The sequence below is a fragment of the Micromys minutus genome, assembly GCF_963924665.1.
Source record: "Micromys minutus genome assembly, chromosome: 10".
NCBI classification, from domain to species: Eukaryota; Metazoa; Chordata; class Mammalia; order Rodentia; family Muridae; genus Micromys; species Micromys minutus.
Window position 1 is genome coordinate 30983066 of NC_137979.1, and position 24314 is coordinate 31007379.

Genomic DNA, 24314 nt, shown 5'->3' on the forward strand with positions numbered 1-24314 from the left:
GGAGTGTGTGTAGCTCTTGGCATAGATGGTGGGAAGCCCCAGGTAAATACTGTATGTTGTTGGCATGTAAAGAACTGAGTCCTGCTTCCCAGATGAACATATAATGGATCCAGGATTTGAATCCACCTGTCCAAGGTCCTAGTCCAGCGAGGCTACCTTCTTAGGGTGGAAGCTAAAAGCCACACTCCCTGCTGAACTCTCCAGAGAGTCTTTGGACAAGGCCGTCTGGTTCATGCCCAAGCACTATCTGCTTACCTGGCTTGTCTGCGCAGGCTGAAGAATAGACTCAGGACAAGATTCCCAGCCACCAGTGAAGTGAGTCTCTACATGCCTCATCCACAGCCCCTTTGGGGTATCGCCCCTACTAGGTCTCAGACTTAATCCTGCTTCCACCTCCCGACTGCCCAGATGATAGGAATGTGCCGGGCCCCTCTCCATCTCCAGACTTCTCTGAAGCAAGCTTAGGTCTATGTTGGTGAAATTCCTTTGATGGAGCACACACAGTGTCTAGAGTTTGTGTGCCTGTCATTGCTCAGCTCCTCGGCAACTGACAGGGAGACTGTTGGTTTTTTTGTTGGTGGTGGTTTTTGTTTTGTTTTTGTTTTTTTGTTTTTTTTCCCCCAGCTTTTTGGTTTTTGTTTTTGTTTTCTGAGACAAAGTTTCTCTACGTAGCCCTGGCTGTCCTGGACTCACTCTGTAGACCAGGCTGGCCTCAAACTCACAGATCTACCTGCCTCTACCTCCCAAATGCTGGGACTAAAGGTTTGTGTTACCATACCTGGCTCCATGCCTTCTTTATGAGGCGGAAACTAAGAACGGAAGGGTCAGGCTTCCCCAGAGATATGGGACAAATTGGGAGATTTGGAGCAAGTCTGCTTGTCTACAGGGCCCCGGCTGATTTCTGCGGTAGAACACTCCTATAAAGTGACTGTTGAAGACTTCATTCCTTCTGCCTGCTCCTGCCCTGCCTCCCTCCTCTCAGACTGCTCAGCTCTCTCTGTTCTGGGGACTACATGGATTTGGGGGTTTGTAGGGAAGGTAGCAGGGAGCAAAGATTTCAGTTAAAGAGCAGAGACAGGCAGATTCAGACCCATTCCTGAACTCACCTCCTCCCGAACCCTGCCTGCTGCTCCCTGGAGGATTCTGGGTTTGTGGCTATGACTCGGGCTTTGGCTCCTGGGCCGTCCTCATAAGCTGGGCCAGGAGAGTCGGTCCAGGTACTACATCTATTCCTGATTCCCAGGGCATAGTTGCCTTGTGCTCCCTCAGAGCCTGGGATATGGCGAAGCAAGAGGAGGGAGGGCTGTCCATGGGGCTCTCTGGAAGCTGTGGGGTAGTCCTAAAGAAGTGGGGTCTTCTAGGGCAGGCGCTCAAGTGGAGAGGGCCAACGTCTGGTAGAAGGAGACTTGTCACCCATCAGTACTCACTAGGCACAGTTTCCCACATTCTGGGACAGGCTGGTCCTTTCCCTTTTCCAGCTGCTGCTGGCAGAGCAGATGGTTCTCTGGAGATGCGGTTTGTCCAGCCATTCAGCCAGCCTGGATTCGGGCCAGGGGGCCTGTGCTTCCCCGACCAGCTAGCCTTAGCCATTGAGATTTAGCTCTGAGAGCCCATGAAGTGAGAGGAAGAGTGTTCAGGAGCCTGGCATCGGGACTGGTGACTGGTGAGGCCTGAGCTGCCTCCCCCTAGTTACCTGCAGTGGCAACAGAAAGAGGGGAGCACCCTGGGACCCCTCGTGGCTCCAGATGCAGAGGCTGGAGGGCAAGGAGGGGTCAGAACCTGGTCTTAGGACCAGTTCCCTTTCTCTCTGACTGAAGCTTGAGGTCTGGAGAAACCTACTCCTTGCTCACCATAGAGCAGGTCTGAAGATACCTGTACCATGTGGAGAGCCTCGGTCAAGTGGGACATATCTGAGGACTTGCTTCAGTTTCTCTACCTGTTAAATAGGACTGACTAGCCACACTTAATTGTGTTCTGAAAGTTGGTGTAATTGGGGGTAAGGGGTCATGGAAAGGACAGGGGGTGTCCCCCCCTTCTCTGGCTGGATTAGCATCCTCATTTGCAAGGAAAAAGTGGAAAAGAAAGCCCTACTCTCCCATCACAGGCCTCCTGACCTCACCAGCTGCAGCCTGGACTTCTTAATTTATGGGGCTGTAAATACCCATGAATGGGCCAGCGTTCCCTGGTGGGCTGTGGCCTGCTGGGTAGAGGACAGCGAGACTGAGCCAGAAGCTCCCGAACCGTCTCATTAATTTGCTCTGTTTAGAGGCTTGGGAATGAAATAAGGAGCTGACAGATGGGGGATACCCCACCCATAGGAGGGCAGCTGCCGGCACCTTACCCCGTCCCAGCACACATGCCCCATGGTCATTTCCTTTTGGACAGATGGGAGACAAGTGCAGATAAAGATGATAAAGATCCCAGGTCCCCATGTTCTGGGCCTGAAAGGTCTTTATAGGATGGCAGCTAGCGTGTCAGCTCCAGATGCTGCCTTTGGGATCATTTCGTGTACTTGAAGCTTTTGTTCGTGAGCTTCTATAGATGTAAGAGGAAAGGTTTTCCCAGCAGTGAGCATTCCAGGCCTGGGAGCAGAAACTGGACTGGAGGTTGCCTGGAAATGCAGCCCATTCAGGTCACAAATGCATAGTAGATAGAAACTAGATGTGTTCCCACCTTCTCTCATGCTTTGAGACTGCTGAGGACATTCTGAAGCCTGGGGCAGTTTTCCGGCCCACAGGGAGAGCTAGGCTGCTGTCCTGGGTGCTGAGCAGGCAAACCCCTTGCTCTGGTGTGGTTTGTTCCCTGAGAGCTCAGCTCTGTGGCCCCATTAGGCCAATCACTGATTTTCTCAGCCTCTCTTGGGACCTGGCATCCCCGGTCAACCCTCTGGCTGGGACTGGATTCCACAAAATTCTAGTTTTGCTGCTTCTGGTATTAGCTGCTTGTTGGGAGGCAGAGGGCTGGGTGTCCAACCCTGAGATAGGGGCCTGGGTTTCATGAAGGGGCCACAACTGTACTGTGGAGTTGATTGTTCCTAAAGTTCCCACACAGTGTTATGATCATTAAAAAAACGCTATAGTCAAATAAGGCCAAGGTAGGCAAATATGGAGCTGAACCAAATCGGATTTCTCCATTGCCAGGCCGGAAGAGCCCTTTCTGTGGGTATTCACTTAGTGCATTCCATGAAAGCTTGCTAATTAGGTGAAAAAGAGGTTTTTTTTTTTTTTTTTTTTATGCCAGATTTCCACATGCACCTCCATTTACCCCCATGTCCTAGTCAGAATTTCTATTCCTGCACAAACCTCATGACCAAGAAGCAAGTTGGGGAGCAAAGGGTTTATTCAGCTTACACTTCCATATCGCTGTTCATCACCAGAGGAAGTCAGGACTGGAACCCAAGCAGGTCAGGAAGCAGGAGCTGATGCAGAGGCCATGGAGGGATGTCACTTACTGGCTTGCTTCCCAGGCTTGCTCAGCCTGCTTTCTTATAGAACCCAGGTCTACCAGCCCAGGGATGGCACCACCCACAATGGGCTGAGCCTCCCCTCTTGATCACTAGTTGAGAAAATGCCTTACAGCTGGATCTCATGGAGGCCTTTCCTCAACTGAGGCTCATTTCTCTGTGATAACACAAAGCCAGCCAGTACACCTCCGATCATCACCTACAGCCTTTCAGGAAGTCCCACTAATCTCTCATGGACCATCTTAGGTCCAGAGTTTCATGAAACGCACATTGGGAAGATCCAATGTTATAAGTTACATTTCGTACAACCAAAGAAAACAAGAGAAGGCAGGGCTGGGGCCAGCGAGCCCCATGGAGGAACCTCCAATTATTTCTGTCCAGACCATTTGCTCACTCTTTAACTGTGAGATAGTCTCTCTTAGTACTTCTAGTCTCTGCTTGTTTTTCCAAACACATAATGAGGGTGATGCCTCAGGCACAGTAGATCCTTAGCAAGCATGTGAGAAGGATGAACTCTTTAACCACCGTATCCCAGGGATTGGAGGGAGCCCAGGCTCTCTGTTCTGCCTGGGTACAACTATATCTAAACAAATTACCATCTGTTCAAACTCGAGCTCCTGGCGCCCTGGCTTTCCCACCTCACCCCAGCCCTGAGAAAGGGGCTTTTCTAACAGTAAAAGGTTCTTGTGAGGTCTAAACAGAAGCAGGGAGACCATGTAATTTTTCAGCTAAGTGGGGACACTTTAGAGCAAAGGAGGAGGAGTGAGGAATGTCTTGGGGAATAGGCGAGAAGCCATGTGGCTAATTGGGACAGTAACTCGAGGGTTCTGTGAAGTTCGTACCTGGTACATAGCAAAAGCTTCACACACATCAGCCCCATGGACTGTGTTGTTCACCTGAGGAGACAGGAGGTGAGCACATAGGCAGGTTCAGAGTGGAACTTCATGGCCCAAGGAAGGGGCCTCCGGAGTCACAGGCCTCAAAGCCTGAAAGCATTCTGCAGTGCCTTTGCACTTGGCCAGCCACTGAGTGTGTGTGTGTGAGTGTGTGTGTGTGTGTGTTTTGTTTGTTCTGAGTTCCACTACTACAGGCCCTCGCTGGCTCCCCGTCCAGCTATTTGCACCCAGATTTATGTGTTGCTCACCTTCTAACTTGCTAAATGACACCGGTACTATCTCACTTCCCATTTACAAGGTTCAGTGACTCGGATCAGCTGTCCCCAAAGGCTTTCTCTACCCTATTCTTGCAACACACACACACACACACACACACACACACACACACACACACACATACACACACACATATGGCCCCATCTATCCCCACAAAAAAGCCAGAGCTCCTTCTACCAATTCTTTGATGGGGAAACTGAGGCACTGTAGTTCATGAGTTACACCCAGCACAGCAGCTGGGGGTGGACTCCTACCTAAGTACATGGAAGATTTAGCGACTCATTTTCCTAGACCAAGTGTCCCAGGAATCAGCACAGGGTAGGAGATGGTGTGTGTGTGTGGCCACCTAGGGGATTAGCAGCCTGTGAGCAGGTCACTGGTAGGATTACAAATCCCTTTGGAGTCTCTTGAAGCTCTTTTCCAGACTGGGTTGTGGGTGGGCTCTGTGGCTTCCTCTGTGCTCCGTCTCCCATGCTTAGGCTGAATGTGAGTTTCTCCCCCAACAGTGTACCCTTGCCCAGCCCTGCTTCCTCCTGCAGCTCAGGACCCACTTTGGCTCCTGCCCCCACTCACTGATGGAATCACTCCTCCTGCAGTACTGACAGTCCACTCTAGACTAGCCCTGTCAGGCTGCCTCCAACCCATGTCACCCCCAGTTCATCCTGCTGCCCCGGAGTGACTCCAGGGCAGGGACCTTGGAGTGCAGTTTCAGAGGTTCTAGCACGGTTCTTAACAAGGAAGTTGCATTTACAGGATGTGCTCTGCCCCTCTCCTCCTAAGTAGCACCACACTATAGTGTGATCTCACTTCCTATAGGCCTGAGAATGTCTAGCAGGTAGACAGACCAAGGACACAGAGCCCATTTGAATAAAGTGATGTTAATGGCTAGTTGCTGCTCTAGTTTGGCATCAACCCACTCAACAGATGGGCCAGTTGAGGCTGAGCTTTACAAAGACAGGAGTGTGATTTTTACCTTGCTCCCTGCCATCTTGCTTGAGAGACACACTTAGAAGTCCTCAGCTTCCTTCTGACTGAAGGGATCTTCTTCTGATTTCTGAGCATGTTAACTCTTGTTCCCTCCCACCCACCCCCAGCCTCATAACTCCCCTCTCCCCAGCTCCTTTTGTCCCCTCCTGTCTCCTCTAACCAACACTCTACTGGGCACCCCATACCCAGTGCCAGCTCTACCCTTGTCCTCATTGTCTGAGGTATTAGAACCCCAGCAGCCAGCCTGGCCCTGTCTCTCCCCCACCTCCAGTCATTCTCTAGTCCCTGAGGCCTCATTATTAGGGTAGTGGTGACCCCCCCATTGTCTGGCCTGTCTGGTCCTGGCATGAAAGGTAGAGTTTTGGCAGAGAATAGAGACTTGGCCCCGTTCCAGCGAGTTTTCTGCAGTGTAGACAGATCCTGTAATGTGCTTGGGCCAGGGGCCTGGGGGAGCCACAGGGCAACCCTTGTCACTAGGACAGCAGCAGGGAGTCCTGGAGGGGGAGGGGAGAAGGAGAGCAGGTGGCTCTTTGTCTGGTGCCTGGTCCCAGCCCCCTACTTCATCTTCCTCTGCATGCAGCCCTGAGAAGGCCCCTGGGAAGGGACTGTAGGCTGTGCTCCCAGCACATGCCAAACCACTGTGCTTCTTCCTCTAGAGAGGCAGAGGAGGTTCCCTGATGTGAAGGGGACGTTTGACCCCTGCAGGACCCAACAGACATCTTCTCAGGACCTATAACACAGTCCTGAGGTAACATGGGCCAGTCAGTGCTAGGTTACAGGGTCCCCATGGTAGAGTCAGGGTTGCTCCATGTGGCTTAGGATAGAAGTCTCCTGTACCAGAACCCTGCCAGCGGCTGGCATTTTTTAACCATCACCCATCCCTCTATTCCCCTCCCCTACTCCGCCTTCTCTCTGCTTCGTTTCCACATCTGAGCTTCGAGGAGGCCAGACTAGCTTTGTTTGGGCCTCTGTCCTACTGCAGAAATCCTGTTTAGAGGAACAGTGGTTCCTGGAGCCCTACCCCTCCTGAGCCGGGCGCTGGGCGCAGCTCCTGTTTTAATGCTGGGCTGCAGTGTCCAGTGCTGAACGGAGCTGCTTGGCTGTGGACTCTGTCTGCTTAGTCTTTGCTAGTGTTTTCTCACCTCTGTGCCCTTCTGTGCTATGGGGGTCATAACATAGTCTCTTGCATCTATTGTAAGAGGAATCAAATAAATTTTATATAAAAGGGGCTGAAGAGATGGCTCAGTGGTAAAGAGCACGTGTTGCTCTTCCAAGGGACCTGGGTTCAATTCCCAGCACCCGTGCGGCAGTTCACAATCATCTGTAACTCAAGTCTCAGAGGATCCAAGCCCCTCTTCTGGCCTCCCTAGACAGCAGGCACACATGTAGTACACAGATGAACACGCAGGCAGAAACCCATCTATATAGAATAAAAAATAAATCTTTAAAAAAAATTGTCCATCAAGTACACAAAAACAATGTTTGGCTCCATAAAAAAAAAAGGCAAACATTAGGTGCTATTACTCTTTTTTTTTCATAATTACATTTAGAGTGCGAGTCTGATGTCTGTCTGTCTGTCTGTCAGCCTGCCTGCCTGCCTGGGTGTCACAGTCCAGGTGTTGTGAAGGTTGAGGATAACTTGTGGGAGTCAGTCCTTGCCTTCCACTATATTGGTGTTGGGATCGAACTCAGGTTGTCAGGCTTGGCTGCAGGTGGTGCCTCTTTTCTTTTTTAACCTGTTATTAGCCAGGGGTGTCACACTCATTTAATCCCAGTACTAGGAAGGTGGAGACAGATCTCTGTGAGCTTCAAGGCCAACCCGCTCTACACAGTGAGTTCCAGGGCAGCCAGGGCTATAAAGAGCTTGTCTCAAAGACCCAAACAAACGAAAATCTTTTATTGTTGTTGTTGGTAGTGGTGGTGGTGCTGTCAGAGGGTGGCTTTGGGGGTCAGTTCATTCCTTCTTCCCAGGGATGGAACTCCAGTTGTCAGGCTTGCTTAGCAAAGGCCTTTTGTGTACCGAGCCACTTCATCCCCCCTGATACTTGTAGTCTTGAAGATCCTCTTGAGTTTCCTGAAATGGTAATCAGCAAATGTATGCCACGCCTGCTACCTGGTGCTGGGGTGGAGGGTGTGGTCTGAATGTGGTCTCCTTGCGGTTATCTCCTCCAAAAGAGTTCTGTGGACAGCTGAAGGTCCCCTGACCGTGACTTCTGGCTGTCAGGCTTAGACTGTCTAGACACATTGTACACAGAACCCACTTTCCCAAAACAGCCTCTGGTAACCTTAAAAGAGCAGCATGGGTTGACTTCCAGCGTCATCGCCTGCACTATCCAAGGTCCACGGCGACTCAGGGCCTCCCATTCCTGGTGTCAGACCCAGGGATGCTGTGCTAGCAAGCGCTCTCCTGCTGAGCTGCATCCTTGCCTTCCATTGCCTTTAAAACCCCGAGCAACCCACTGCAGCTTTTCCAGGTACACACTGGAGTACCACGTGAGATGGGGTGTCGTTTACTGTTGGGGTATATGGGGCAGGCTCTGTGAACTCTGGGGAAGGAACAAAAAGGGATGAAGTCTTTTTCTAACTGAACCTAAGAGGCTTCTCATGGAAAATTAGTACCTGTCTGTTCACTGAACATCCCATTTGTCCATCAACCAAAACTTGAGGCAGATGCAATGGCAGGAAGCTCTGGCCTTGGAGGAACTGCAGCCCAGTGATGAGGCAGAAGTAGTTATGGGTGGACTGGGAAGCCTGGCCTCTGTCTAGGGTGCAGGGGAGTTCCAGGAAGTTAAAGAAAATGGTGTAAAACACACAAGAGCAGGAGGTGCAGGCGGTGGTGGCGCACATCTTTAATCCCAGCACTAAGGGGACAAAGGCAGGCGGATCTCTGTGAGTTCAAGGTCAGCCTGGTCTATAGAGCAAGTTCCAAGACAGCCAGGGCTACAGAGAGACCCTGTCCCGAAAAACAAAAAGCACATGTGCTCATGGGAATGCAGAGGCATACTCAGCCCCAAAACAGGACAACAGAGAGCTTGTCTTTGGTGAGTCTGCCAGCAGCTGTGTGTGGGTGGGTGAGAAGAACTCTGGGAATGACCACGGGGAAGCTGGTATACCTTCTGCACAGAGGAGGCTCAGTTCCTTTTTTCCCTGTCCAGTCTTTTGTCTCCTCCACTTACTGAACTCCATCCCTGCTTTCCTTCCCATAGTTAGAGTAAGTGGGTGGCTCTGGGGAGAGATGTAGCTAGACAGTAGAGGCTGGTACCATTGAAGAGAAAATCAACCTGGCACTCGGCAGGCAGACAAGCGGGTCTCCATGAGTTCGAGGCCAGCCTGGTCTAAAGAGTGAGCTCCAGGACAACTAGGGCTGCACAAAGAAAGAGAAAGGAAACTAGATGGAAAAGAAAGAAAAGGAAAAGGAAAACCAACTTTTGAGTGAGGGAAGTCTGGGTCCTCCCCAGGAGCACTGGGAGGGGTGGTGCTCCACTGACTCTGCTCTCTGTGCTTCACCCTCAGTTTGACCCTGGGAGCACCGGCTACATCAGCACAGGAAAATTCCGGAGCCTCCTGGAGAGCCACAGCTCTAAGCTGGACCCACACAAAAAGGAGGTGCTCCTGGCTCTTGCAGACAGCCACGCAGATGGGCAGATCTGCTACCAGGACTTTGTCAACCTGGTGAGCATTCCGGAAAGGGGATGGGCTTAGAGACGCAGGAAGTAGTTTTAGGCAAGGGTTGTTTGTTTGTTTGTTTTTTGACTGACTGCGTTTGAACGGCCTCAGCTTCAGCAGGTGAGGGGATAGCACGGTCGCTGAAAGAAACAGCTCCCAACTAAACAGAGTAAGACACGGTTGGCCTGGGAACATATACTAGGTCTTCCCAAGTGTGTTTCAGCAAGGACACAGTTTCACGAAGTTTTTAATAGTAATAGAACAAAGACAGTTATAAATCAAAGAATTTTAGAAACACATCGGTGAAAACATCAGAGAGAAGCGTTTAGCAAGATGGCTGTCTTAGTTAACAAGGGTTTATTGCTGTGAAGGGATACCATGACCAAGGCCACACATAAAGGAAAACATATCACTGGGGCTGGTATATAGGTTCATGGTGGGAAGCATTGTAGAGTCTGGCAGGCACGGTGCTGGAGGAGCTGAGAGTTCTACGTGACCTGAAGGAGACTAAGACACACTGGCCAGACTTGAGCTTCTTAGACCTCAAAACCTACCTCCACAGTGACACACTTCCTCCAGCCAGTCCCACCTACTCCAACCAAGGTACACCTCCTAATAGTGTCATTCCCTACAGCCAAGTCTGTGGAGGCCATTTCCATTCAAACAACCACACAGGGGAGTCTTTTCTCTAGGCTTCAGATACTGACTGACAAACAAGCAAAAAAAAAAAAAAACAACAAACCACTCAGGTGTTGTCTGATGACATTCTTAGCCTTTGGATTGATGGAATCTAGTGGTCTGTTAAGTTAATAGATTCCAAAAGGGTTGGGTGCTGTGGTGCAAGACAGAGATAGGCAGACAGATCTCTGTGAGTTCAAGGCTGGCCCGGCCTGCCTATCGAGTTCCAGGTCAGCTACAGATTCATGGCGAGATCCAGTCTCAAAACAAAAACAGAACCAAACAAAGTAAAATAAAATTCCAGAAAGGTTTTTACTTGTTAGTCATAGGATGTTGGGTCTGGTACAGAGGTGGGCAGGGAGTGGTTATTGAAGAGGCTGAAGACATCCCAGGGTAATTAGGCTCTGGTCCTCCAACACCACTTTCCATATTGCTGCTGTTCAAATGAGTCGGTCTGTCTTTGCAGACACGGCAAAGTTTCCTGGAATTTCCGTTTGTACTACTAAGGTCTCCATTTCCTTTAAATCGCCTGGCAGTTTATCTGAGTCCTTTCCATTGTGATAACAAGGTGGCTGCACTGTACCAGCCCTTTCATCCTTGGATCCCAACATTTTTATACAGAGTCTCTTTTTGTGTCAAGTCCTAGCTAAAGCCTAAGATTTCTTTCTGTGCACTGACTTGGACTGGGTTGGTGGGGTGTGTTAGTGAACTCAATTAGTGCTCTTCCCGGGAGCTGTGAGTGGGGAAGTCCTGGCAGGGGAAAAGGCAGATCAAACCAGACTTCCTAGGAATGTAGCAGAGCTAGAAGCCAGGGCTGAGACCTGCTGGCGACTTCTCCAGAGGAGCCGTGATTCGTAAGTCCTGCCTATTGTCTGTTATCTTTGGTGGAGACATGTTCTTTCAGAGGCTTCTGTAGCAGGGTTCCAAAGGGCTTCAGGTATCTTAGGCCAACGGCATCCCCACCTCTGATGGCTGAGGCAGCTCCATGAACTAGCAAGGTGAATTCAGGGCTGAATTCTTGTTTTCCCACCGATGAAATGGTCCACTCTCTTCATGCTGCTCACAGAGGAGAAAGCTCTGTGAAGTTCCCTGTGTTCCTAGACATCAGAGGCCACGGTCAGGGACGCCTGCTGTCACTGCCCCATCTTAGCTCTCTATGACGTGGCTGCCCAGACAGTGGCAGCTTCAGTGGCCTTTCAGCTGCAGGTTACAACAGTCTGTGGATGTTAGGGTCTGGAGTGAACTGCTGTAGACATTTGGGGGCCAAAGAGAACCCACTATTCTGAGTAGACTCGGCCCAAGCTGAGCTCTGTCAAAGGCTCTCGGACTGGACCACAGGAGTGTCACCAATATCACCAAGAAGCAGACTACAAGCCTGACTGTGTCTGTCAATGTTCTTCTGCCAGGAAACCTCCCTGCATGGTTCCTGTGGCCCTTCGTGCACCGACTCAGGCAAAACAAATCACCCTTATCCAGGGGGTGGGGATGGCTAGAAGGGCTTCACTGAGGGCAGCTGAGGGCAGCTGGCCAGAGGAGGCCGACCGGTGAGAAGCAGTACTCAGGGGTCAAGAGAAGACTCAGCAAGGGAGGTACCTACACATGGCCCCGTCTGAGCCCGGATCCCTTCAGGTGTCCCCCAGAAAGAGCTGTGGGCTCCTGTTCCCTGCTGGTCCCATCCATTTTGCTAGCCTTGCCCTGATTTTACCTTCAGGTCTGGCTGGATTATCTCTTGCTGGGCCCATAGTCCAAAAAGTACATTAGTAACTTTATGCCAGTAGCCATGAAGCAGCTGGGCCTTTGGGCCAGCAGATCTGAGTCCTTTGGGTTTCTCCCCCTGGGAAGAGTTTACAGTATGATCCTAGAGAGAAAGTCGAGGATAGTATAAGTTTCTAGAAGCTGTAAGTTAGGCTAACCGCTGGGTGAAGCAAATGGAGTTCTACGGGGGCCAGGCCAGGGCTGCTGAGGCCAGGACCTGGTCTTGGTGAGGCCGGAGGCTTGTCCTGTGTCCTAGGAGACACTAAGATGTCACGAGATGGCAGAGCACTGAGTTCTGATTCTGGCAGATCCTAATAGCTGGCTGGCCAAGACCTATTTGTACCTTCCCAAGCTGGTATATGTGAGGATGCTTACTCTTCCTCACCCCTGGCCCTCACCTGAGCATCACCTCCTCAGGAAAGCCCTTGCTGACCACCTTGACACACACTGGCCTGGACCCTGTGTATTCTCACAGCGACTGTCACTCTGAACTGTGACTGCTGGCTACTTTGTTTGAGCTCCACCGACTCCTCTGTGACTGGTGATGGCTCTAACACTTAGGATGGGGCGATGAGGGATGAATGGGTGGGAGGAATGTATAATTATGGGCCTGAGTTTGAACCTGTGCCATCTTAGGACCCTCGACCTCAGTTTCTTATTAGACAGAAGGGATATTCGGAGTCCTTATCTAATGGAGATGATCTGCGATCACCAGAGATCAACACTGTGGTACTGGGGATGCTGCTTAGAGCTCAGAGAACAGAAATTTGACTTGCTCTGCAGAATGTGCAGGCTGAGGTGTGGGTGCGGGGGTTTCCCTGAGGCCCTCGGCTCTGACCCTCTACCCACTCCATTTCCTGTGCAGATGAGCAACAAACGTTCCAACAGCTTCCGCCAGGCCATCCTTCAGGGAAACCGCAGGCTGAGCAGCAAGGCTCTGCTGGAGGAGAAGGGGCTGAGCCTCTCACAGAGGCTCATCCGCCACGTGGCCTACGAGACTCTGCCCCGGGAGATTGACCGCAAGTGGTACTATGACAGTTACACCGGCTGCCCCCCACCCTGGTTCATGATTACAGTCACGCTGCTGGAGGCAAGGACCAGGGGGGAAGGCAGGGGCTTTCTAGACCTGGGCTTGTGTGGGAAGAGGAGTTTCTGAGAGGAGGGGAAGGCTGCAGATCTAACAGCACTTGACCTGTTGGAGCATTGCTAGGGAACCCTGGGCTGCAAAGAGAGTCCAAAGTTTTGAGGGGCTGTTTTGCTTTTATTATTATTGTCGTTGTTGTCAGTGTGTCTGTGTGTATACAAATAGATGTAGGAGCGTCTATGGAGGGCAGAAAGAATGTCAGGTTCCCTTGGATGTGTAACTAAAGAGTATTACCCTATATGAATACTAGCAACCCAACTCCTGTTCTCTGGAAGAGCAGCAGCCTTAACCGATGAGCTATCTCCAGCCTCTTCCTTTGCTCTCTTGTTTTTGAGACGTGGTCTCACTATTCCCAAGCTGGCTGGGCCTCACTATGGAACCCAGGCAGGCCTCCAGCTCTTGGTCTCCTAGCCTTGGCCTTCGCTCCCGAGCAGGGCTATGCCCGTGTCTAGGTTAGATGCTCTCACTGAGCATTTCTGGGAAAGGTATTTGAGCCCCCCCCTTTTTTTTTCTGCAGCAAAGTCCCCATATTTCTACACTTTTCTACACAGCAAAACAATGTGACAAACTCACAGATTTGGGGATTTAGCCAGACAAACTCAATAAAGTCAATTTATGTAATTCCTCCCCTGGAGAACCTGAACAGCAACTGTTGGCGCCTTGGGACTCTTCGTTTCCAAACTGTAATGGAGGAGTCAAAAGAGCTTCCCTATGCTGGTTCTGGAAGGACAGATACCTCCATAGCTCGAGTGAATGGACAGGTGCTTCCTGGACACAAAAGGACACACGCTGACCTCTGGGAGGGAGTGCTTGTGAACAAGGAAACGAAGTTTTTTAAGAACATTCTCTCTTTAGAGAACCTGCCATACTTCTCAAAAAACAATCATTTCAACCAAAACCCATTTCTTCTTTTTTTAAAAAAATTATTTATGTGTGTGCATGCATGTGTACATACGCTTTTCAGTGGAGAGAAAGTCTCAGATCTCCAGGAGCTAGGGATTGAACTGGGGTCCTCTGAAAGACCAGCCTCCAAGCCACACTTAACTATCCTGCACAGACAAGGAACTCCCCGGGTACTCTTGTCTGAGACTTGTTCCTGTGTGATGGAACTTAGTCCTCAGTTCAGCTTAGGGACTCCAATAGCCCAGTACACTCTGGCTCCTGCAATGATGCCTGGCTTCCCCCTTTGCCATTTTCACATCTCTGGCTGTTTCTTTTCCAAAGCCATGTACGTAATTGCCACCACCGCGAGAGGTCTCATGGTGCTCCTGCTTCCTCTGTTGGGCTGGTCACTCGGTTTCATGACAACCTTCTGATTTAATCTCACTGGGTTTAGAGACTCATATTTGTAATCCCATGAAGGGTCCCCAGGAGTTCAAGGACAGGTTGGGCTAATGAGATCTGCTCTCAAAAACACAAACCAGGAATGGGCAGGAGAGATGGCTCAGTAGTTAAGAGTATTGGCTGCTTCTTCAGAGACCTGAGTTTTATTTTCAGAAAGCACATCAAAGCTCACAACCATCCATAGCTCCAGTTCCAAGGGATCCAACACCCTCTTCAGGCTTCTAATGGCACCAGGTATGAGTGTGGTGCATTGATATGTATGCAGGCTTAATCAGGGTTTCTATTCCTGCACAAACATCATGACCAAGAAGCAAGTTGGGGAGCAAAGGGTTTATTCAGCTTATACTTCCACATTGCTGTTCATCACCAAAGGAAATCAGGACTGGAACCCAAGCAGGTCAGGAAGCAGGAGCTGATGCAGAGGCCATGGAGGGATGTCACTTACTGGCTTGCTCCCCTGACTTGCTCAGCTTGCTTTCTTATAGAACCCAGGTCTACCAGCCCAGGGATGGCACCACCCACAATGGGCTGGGCCCTCCCACCCTTGATCACTAATTGAGAAAATGCCTTACAGCTGGATCTCATGGAGGCATTTCCTCAACTGAGGCTCCTTTCTCTGTGATAACTCCAGTTTGTGTCAAGTTGACACAAAACCAGCCAGTACACAGACAAAACATCTACAGAAATAAAATAATAAAGAAAAATATTTTGAAGAAACACTAAGGCAAAGGCAGGTGGATCTCTGAGTTTGAGGCCAGCCTGGTCTACAAATGGAGTTCCAGGACAGCTAAGACTGCACACCACACAGAGAAATCCTGGCTTGAAATGAAAAAAAGATCTAAAACAACAAAACCAAACTAACAAACAAGCTCTCCCTCTGTTCTGCAGGAAGGGCTCTTCTATGTTGTTATGGTTTCATCGAAGCAAATGTTGCAGTGGTGTTTTTCTGAGATTTTCTTAGCTGTGTTCTTCCAACGCTTACTGTGTGGGGCTGTTTATTAACTTCTATTTGAGGACCAACAATAAAGAGATACCTTGAAAGCTCTGCTTGTTGCCAGGACACCTGAATGGCATTAGGTGGAAAGAACAGCTCTCTCTCTCTCTCTCTCTCTCTCTCTCTCTCTCTCTCTGTGTGTGTGTGTGTGTGTATACACACATCAGACTTAGGCTTCATACGTTTTAGACAAGCACATTACCACTGGCCTCTATTCCCAGCTCCCTGAGCCACATCTTGGAGAACAGGGCATATAGTCTTCTGTGGTCTAAGCTATGTCCAGGCTTAGTCCAGAAACCCTGGTCTGACCTTAATGATAGCTTCCTTCCTTAAGTGTGTGCTGGGCCTTGAGCTGCCTTTCTGTGTTAAACCTGATGTTTGCTATTGTTATTTTGTCAATTTAAAATTTAAGTGACATTTTTTTATTCATGTACTTGCTTTGTGTGTGGGGAGAGTGTGTGCATGCCCCTCCGCTGTCTAGGTGAGAGGATGACTTGTGGGCATCTGCTCTCTCCTCTCAGATTCCAGTACTGAGCTTAGGTCACCAGGCTCCGTGGCAAGTGCCTTTACCCACTGAAACATCTGGTACCCCCACCCCCATTTTTTTTAAAGTTTTATTTATTTATTTATTTTATGTATGCGAGTACACTGTGGCTGTCTTCAGACACACCAGAAGAGGGCATCAGATCCCATTACAGATGGCTGTAAGCCACCATGTGGTTGCTGGGATTTGAACTCAGGACCTCTGGAAGAGCAGTCGGTGCTCTTAACCGCTGAGCCATCACTCCAGCCCCGCCCACCCCCATTTTTAAAACATCATTTTGAATTGGATCCCCTGGAACTTTAGCTGCTGATAGTTGTGAGCTGCCATATTGGTGTTAGGGACCAAACCCAAGTTCCTTACAAGAACAACAAATGCTCTCAGCTGTTTGCTCGGCTCTCCAGACTCCTGTTTTGCTTAACTTACTTATCTTATTTTTTGTAAATGTGTATGTCTGAGAGTATATATGTGCTTTCATTTGGTTGTACTTTTAAGAAAATGGCTCTTTCTTACAGGGGATAGGAGTACATTTTTAATCCTAGCACTGAGGAGGCAGAGGCAGGGGGCTCTCTGGGAGTTAGAGGCCAGCTTTGTCTACAAAGTGGGTTCTAGGACAGCCAGGGATACATAGAGAAACCCTGTCTTGGGGGAAAAAAAAAAAAAAGAAACCAACCTATAGGAAATGTGAGTGAGGGGCCGGAGAGATGGCTCAATGGTTAAGAGCACTGACAGCTCTTCCAGAGGTCCTGAGTTCAAATCCCAGCAACCACATGGTGGCTTATAGGCATCTGTAATGAGATTCAATGCCCTCTTCTGATGTGTTTGAAGACAGCTACTATGTACTTATATATAATTAGTAAATAAAGAAAATACTTTAAAAAAAAAAGGAAATGTGAGTGAGCTTTTACTAGAGTGAAGATTTAAATCCTCCCACCAAAAATTCATACTCACCAAGGAAGCATAGACAGAGCAACCCAGTTACCCCCTTACACAGTGCAGACAGTGAGAGATGCTCTCTGATGTTCTCTGATGAGTGGGTGCTGGCTGTGGGCTCCTTTCATTCTCGGGGGGTGTGCTAGCCCCCTAATACAACCTCAGTGTGTCTGCCCGAGGGCCGTTTTGGGCAATCGTGTGTCTGACCACTGCCCCCCCACTCTGTGCTTCTCTCAGGTTGCCCTTTTCTTGTACAATGGGGTTCTCCTGGATCAGTTTGTGCTGCAGGTGACACATCCTCGGTACCTGAAGAACTCCCTGGTTTACCACCCGAGGCTCCGTGCGCAGGCTTGGCGCTATGTAACATACATCTTCATGCATGCAGGGTGAGTATCTCTCCGTAGTTCTTGAAGCCCGTGAATGGGGCTGAAATATATCTGAACTATTACATACCTGTTTATATATGAGTGCCTTAAAATTAGTTTTTTTTGCAGTGTTGAGGATTGGAACTTGGGTCTCTGCGGTGCTAGGCAAGTACCCGCTTACTCTGGAATTAGGTTATCAGTTTATTTCAGTGACTTGGATGCAGATCTGGGATAGCTTCTTGAAATGCCTCCATACCAAACGCACCAATCTGTTCAGTGTGTGTGGAAAAGGAGGAGAGGGCAGAATGCTGAAAGCCCGCAGTGGGATCGGCACACATGTGATGATACGGCTCTATGTACTTTGCAGAGATAGGCTGAAATGTTCTATGCCTTCCTAGTGGCCACAGCAAAAAGGGTCATGTGACCAACCACCAGAATTGCTCATCATCTGTGCGTGAGTGCTCCCATGAGTAAAGGAAAGGACTAATGTATTTCAACAACTGATTTCCCATCATAGTCCAAGGGAAGAAAGTCGGGGGCCCCTCTCCCAACCCTGAGAAGTTTGGAGCCGGTGAAGCAGGCCCCTTCTCATGCTAGGAAGGAGAATCTTCCTCTGTCAGACTTTAAGAGAAGATGATGCATTGCTAAGTTCCAAGAGGTCTGTTATGCATCGAGATGTTTTGAAACCATCTTTGTTCACACGCTCAGTAGGGCTAGTAGAGCTAGTAGATGTGGTTTGAGTCTGAGTGAGCCTAGAGCTGGAGAACGGGGCACCAGGCACCTGGGCTGTGACTAAGCCACTCACTGCCTTGGCTTCTTGCAAGTTAGCCCCTGGAGCTCCTAGGTCCTAGACATGGCTAGTCCCTGTTACAGCTGCAGATACAGCTACCTGCCTGTCACCACCAGGTCCTTTGTGTGTATTCTGTCCCAGCAGGAGAGAATTTTGTTACATGACAGTTAAGTCTCCTCCAGAGCCCATGAGCTGGTCAAAGGCAAAGAATGGGACCTCACATCAAACTCCTGGCTCCCAATATCTCTCAGCACACAGCAATTTTCAGGTGAATTAATGACCATGGTCTGTCACAGGGTGGAACAGCTGGGACTCAATGTGGCACTGCAACTGCTGGTTGGGGTACCCCTGGAGATGGTGCATGGAGCCACCCGAATTGGGCTTGTCTACGTGGCTGGTGTTGTGGCAGGTAGGCAGGTGGGCCCTGTCATGGTCAGAGATCCCATGGGGGATATAAACCTAGGCTTCCTGGGCACACAAAGATCCTCATCTCTGGGGTCCCCGGCTCAGAGTTGTTCACTAGGCATATTTCCCACAGCTATCTAGAACATACCCAGGGAGGTATGTTCTGGATAGGGGGCAGAGCATGTGGTTGGAGCAGGCCTATGACAGAGTTCCTGTCACTAAACTACCATGTTCCAGTTGTGTAAGCCTGGGGAAATAAATGCCTTGGTCCCTTTTAGTCCCATCAGGCTTTAGACAGAGCTAATGAGCTGCCTGCTGTTGGTGGGGTAAGAGTACCTTCCACTGTACAATTGAAGAACACCCCGGTCGTTAGGGGCATGGATGAAGCCAGACAGCTTTCTGGCCAAGGCACATCTGAACCCAGAGGAAGCTTTTGCTTCTACCCAGACCAGCCATGGATCCCTCTATTGACCCTCTGAGGATAGGACAGTCTGGCCTAGGAGGGAATGGCTGCCCCTGTCAGAAGAAGTCTGTGTGTCCGACCGAGGGATGGGATGTGAGTGAATTCCAGGGAGCACTTCGGAGCACTGCATCTCCTCTGTGATACCTCCACCTGCAGAGGTAAAGCCTCCTCAGCTCTTCAGCTTGACAGCTGGGCCCAAGGGAGGTAGGTGTGTGTGGAGGGGTATGTGTGTGTGGGGGGGTGTGTGTGGGTGTGTGTTTAAGATCTTAATCCTATTTGAGTGGCATTAATGTTGTCCTCAAGAGAGCTGGGCACAGCCTTGGCCTTGTAAATAAAAAGCAGTCAGTGATGAGAGCAACTTGAGAGCAGGAAGGCTCTCCCACTCCATGTCCAACTCTGTAGACCCTGTGTGAGGCGTGGGCGTGGGGCAGGACAGGACCCAACACCCTCCCAGGACTGTCCCTGGCTTCTGTGCCCAGCTCCTTGCACCTTGGACAGCACCCTCAAAGCCTTTCCCTGAATCCAGCACCTTCTATGTCCTTAACAGAGGTCGAGTGAGCACCTCCAGGTTCCAGACTTCTCTCTCAGCCACCCACACACCTTTCAGTCATGCCACCTGGGGGTTTATGGCTGCTTCATGTTCCCTGCCTAATGTCTCAGAGTCCCAGATGTTAAATGGCAAGGCATGGGGAAGGCACCCGTAACACTTGCAGTTAGAAGTGAGATTCGAAATGACTCAGCCAACACCCAGAACAGATGACACAGTGGGGAGACAGCACAGACATCTCTCCACAGTGACGTCAGTGCAGAGCGGAAAGGTGCAGACAGAAGCAAGACGCGTCACCAAGATATGAGGCCGTGAGGTTACAGCACAGAGCCAGGGGCACAGAGTGCTCTGCCTGAGCCATTGATTCAGGCCAGCGGCCATTCGGTCACTACAAATCATGTTATTGACCCCCCCCATGAGGCTGTGGATTGATCTCCCTACACTGCTCCCCATCTGTACCCCCAGAGGGAATCCCTAAAGAGTTAATTCTTGAATCCTCATTACCACCCCGTGTGGCCACTTCTTTCTACCCGATTTGGGTACAGAGCCACAGAGCCGAAGGCTGAGGTTAGGTGCAGCACCTTCTTGTAATACCAGTGCTTCGGAAGATCAGAAGTTCAAGGCCAGCTTGGGCTACACAGTGGGAGAGAAACAAAAACAAGAGCAAACAGACTCCAGGGTTTAGAGGAACAAGCGACTTGCCCATGAAGACCACAGCTTCTGTGTAAGTGGTAAAGCTGGTCTCCCGCACAGGCCCTGTGACCCCAACGGTTGCTCTGTAGATACAACCTCAGTATGATGAGGCCAGAAGGCAGGCCTTTGCTTTTGTGCAGATAATCAGAAACCAAGGGAGGGCCTTGATCAGTATCTGACCCCTCTCTAATCCCCACCCAGTGAGGCTATTTCAGACCCAAGGCTGTCCTATTTTATCAAGTGGTGGCTGACTCATAGCACATCTCCAGGACTCAGGTTTGTGACACAGGTCTTGTGTGTCATCACCAGTATACGTCACAATGTTGTAAGATTCATACGGTGTATTCAGGTTATTCAGAAAGGTGAGAGAAAGTCTTCTCAGTAATCAAATTAGGGTAGAGCCCTGTGCACGGTATCTTCTCCTGTGAGGACACTAAAGATGAGCATCACTAACAATCTTTTAAAGCAGGGATCTTAGCAGAGCATGCGGGAGCCCTGCTAAGATACACCTTAGCATACACCTGCAATCCCAACACGTGGGAGGTAGAGGTAGGAGGGCCAGGAACTCAAGGTCATCCTTGGCTACATAATGACTTTGAGACCAGCTTGAGGTATGTGAGTTATGGTGTCAAATACAAACAAACAGGGCACCTAAGTGTATCAGCAACATTTTATTGGATAGTTTGTAGAAGCCAATATGCATCCCCAGAGCTCAGCACCTGTTAGGTAATAAATATTTGGAGAGTAGATGAAAGAATACATGAATAAATACAGTAACATTGCTTAGAGGTAAATGTTCTGCCAGTGTTAATTTGAGTTTTTCCTAATGGCCAAGGGAGCTGTCGGAGAACACCTGCCTTCAAACTTTTCAGGGTAAAACCACCGCAGCTGTGCCTTAGTAGCAAGGCCACCACTTCATGGTGGTGTGGACCCGGAATATGTTTTGGAGACCCAGCCCCTTAGTCTGTGCTGTGCAGAGGTGAGGTGTGGCACTCCATCTTGCCATTGTCTCCCTGGCTTCTGACCCTACTACAACCTCCATGGGATTTGTCCTGACCTTAAGGACCTGTTAGCCATGAGTTTCCTAACAAGTTAGGAAGGGGTCCTGCCTGGTCCACGATCTTCCTTAGTATCTTTTACTACTCTGTGCGAGTAGATTCTGTATTGTCTGGTTCTGGCCAGTCTGTCCAGGCTCCAACCTTAGAAAAGTCTCGGAGGGTAATAAAGATTATAAAATCTCTATATTACAGTTGTACATGTTTGTTATCCCAGCACTCAGGAGGCAAAGCAGGAGGGTCTCAGCAAGTTCAAGGCCAGCATGGTCTACATAAAACCTTTAGATATGTCTTTACAAGATACATGTATTTCAGTTCAAAATTAAAGCCCAAAGTCCCTGGATCTTCAGCCAAGTTCAGTGATGTGAGGCCATCAAATTCCTGATCTGGGAAGAACTGTGGAGCACTCTCCCCTTGTGTGGACAGACAGCTTTGCTCCCAAGGCCCAGTCCACGTAGCCAGAGGGCTTTCTGCTCTGCCCAGTGATTTAGGGGGCCCAGGAAAGGTTTGCTTTGAAAGCTAGGTTTCACTGTTCGGAATGTAAATAGCTTTATACCTTCACATTTCATACATGTGAATACTAAAGTCCAAAGAATTTAGAAGCAATGCCTAAGGTCACACAACTGGTCAGTCTCATCCCCATTCCACACCCCTGCCAGGATTCCTAGCTGGCCCCTGGCCCAAGGGTCAAGACTCTAAACACAGGGAGGGTGAGGGAAAGGTCAGTGTTGTGTAGGCTTGACCCTGGTAGGGCCCTTCCGTCCCTGGAGGCTGCCTTGATGCATCTGTGATCCGATGGACTGCTCTGGGCACAGAGGAGATGATTTGCATGGGTCCCTCGAAGGAAAGCTACCAACTGGGTGAAGCCTCGGTGCTTGCTGCAAACAGTAATTAATGCGGAGCAGTGTTGGGCAGCTGGCCCTGTGCTGTCAGCAATGCAGCCCTCACACAGTAGCCAGGAGAGTGTGGGAACCTTTTGTCATGCACATCAGGCTGCCTGTTTGTTTGCTACCCTGGGATTCCCCTACCCAGCGCCCACCCCCACTCCCCCCCCCACCCCCCCCCCACCCCCGCTTTGGGATATTTATGACTGAACCCTGTGGATACGCCTATAAAAGAGAAAAGTTTTCTAACAATAGTTAGATACCAAATTAAAGCCCAAGGAAAGATACGGCAAAAGTAAAGTAAGATATCTAGCTGCCATGGGCGGGGAGAAGGACTTAGCTTGGGGTTTGTCTGTTTAATTTTTCTGGAGAAATGACGTCTTCCTTGATAACAAGAATCGGTCATGTCACAGACTTGGGAAGGGGATGTCAAGAGGCAGGTGGTCAGGGTGCTCCCATGAGGATCTCTCTCCATGTCTCCATCCAGATGGTCTTCGGGCCTGGTTCAGGAACCCCCTCCTAAGGTGTGGGCTCCCACATTTGTGAAACTTGCAGATTTGGGCTCTCAGCCTGTTCCTCCTCTCTGGTGGCTGATTGACTCCTGAGCCTGCAGGCATTTTCCAACCGTGGTTTCTGCTTGCTCACCCAGGCCAGCCACGCTCACCCTCTGTGCCCGGGGCTCTGCCTCCTAGTTATTTTTAGTCTCCTGTGTCCTTCCCTGGAAGCCAAGGCATTGATCACACTTAAATGCGACCAGAACAATAAATTTCCCATCTTCTCTCTGCCCAGCTTCCCTCCAAAGAACAAAGTTTGTCATCCCGCACACCAACAGCCACAGAACTGAGCCTCTCCCCCAGGGTGTGATGTCATCACTTTCCCCAGAGTGTGATGTCACCCTTCTCTGGACTTTCAAGGACATTCTTCCTACAGAGAAGCCCCACTTAGGAGATCCTCCAGTGCTTTAGTTTGGCTGGCAGGAAGTCGGAGGTGGTGCTAAGGAAGTTTCTAGATTCAGCTGAGCAAAGAACCAAGTAGAAGGAGCAGAGGCCACCTCTGAATTAATGTGATGTGGCTACCATTCTGGTCAGTGTGGCTTTCAGGATGGGGAACTGCACAGTGGCTGAGGACTTGCGCAGCCTTTTGTAAGGCCCTAAGTTCAGTTCCTGGTCGTGGGAGGAAGGAGAAGGATTTCTGTGTCAGACAGAACAGGATTCAAATCCTGGTTCCAGCACTTCCTACTAGAAAACTGAGATGAGGCCCTTCTTAGCACCAGCCTCGAAGACCTTCAGGGTGGAAATGAGCCTTGTGGGTAGGAGGGAGATGTAGACGTACCCTGTCTGCCATTGTGGAACACTTTCTGCTCCCTGGGGAAGCTTTGTGTCACCACCAGATGTTGCCTAAGTAGTTGACTTGGTTTGGGATCAGTCCCAGTTGGAAGCCAGTCAGACTTGTCCTTGGAATCTTGGTTTCTCATCCGTAAAATGAGAAAGCTGAGCCACGGGGTTTATCCCACCACACCTGGATCTTCTGAACAGTCCAGAGGCAGCATGACATGGAAAGGGGAGGAGATGGACCCTGTTGCTGCAGAGCTGCTCCGTTCCCCGGGCGGAATGCAAGGGCCAGGGTTGGGCTACACAGTGAGTCCAGCACCCTGATGGTTTTCACTCTCTCTGTGCCAGGCTCCTTGGCGGTGTCTGTGGCCGACATGACTGCACCTGTTGTGGGCTCTTCCGGAGGGGTGTATGCGCTCGTCTCTGCCCACCTAGCCAACATTGTCATGGTGAGCAACCCCTGTTCCCTATGGGTCTTCCTATCTCTCCTCTGCCATTACTGGGCTTGGCCATCCATCCTCTGCAGTTCTCTCAGCGCAGGCCTGCTGAGTGCCAGGCTAGCCGGCTGGTAGCATGGTTCATACCTGCATCTCCCTTTGCACACCCATTTTGCCTGGGTCCTTCCCAGACGAGGTCTTATTTTCTGAGGCCAGGCTTGACCTACAAGTGTGCCTGTCTTTCTATTCCTCCCGTTTCCTCAAAAAAAAAAAAAAAAAAAAAGTTTAAAATCTGGCTACTAGTGTCTTAGTTAGGGTTGCCATTGCTGTGATGAAACCCCACGACCAAAGCAAGTTGGAGAAGAGTTTGTTTGACTTACACTTCCATATCACTGTTCATCGCTGAAGGACATCAGGACAGGAACTCAAACCAGACAGGAGCCTAGAGGCAGGAGCTGATGCACAGGCCATGGAGAGGTGCAGCCTACTGTCTTGCCTACCCTGTTTTCTTAGAACCCAGGACCTCTAGCCCAGGGGTGGCACCATCCACAGAGTGCTGGGCCCTTCTCCCCTGTCAATCACTAATTAAGAAAATGTCCTCACAGGCTTGCCTACCCCTGATCTTCTGGAGGCATTTCTTAATTGAGGTTTCCTCCTCTCAGGTGAT

General features: G+C 50.0%; 1 protein-coding gene across 4 annotated transcripts in view; it reads left to right on the forward strand.

Annotated features, from left to right (window-relative positions):
• The window catches only part of RHBDL3 (rhomboid like 3), a gene marked incomplete at its 3' end in the record, with an annotated part of 45922 nt that overhangs the window by 7785 nt on the left and 13823 nt on the right, over nt 1-24314 (forward strand). For 2 of the 4 annotated variants that reach the window (XM_080923861.1, XM_080923863.1), the window contains 5 exons: nt 9136-9294; nt 12587-12811; nt 16915-17063; nt 18129-18241; nt 23559-23659. In XM_080923861.1, the coding sequence (XP_080779987.1) occupies nt 9136-9294; nt 12587-12811; nt 16915-17063; nt 18129-18241; nt 23559-23659 (747 nt within the window). Of the gene's footprint in view, nt 1-9135; nt 9313-12586; nt 12812-16914; nt 17064-18128; nt 18242-23558; nt 23660-24314 lie in introns of all 4 variants that reach the window. The other 2 variants (XM_080923862.1, XM_080923864.1) reach the window with 2 other exon arrangements.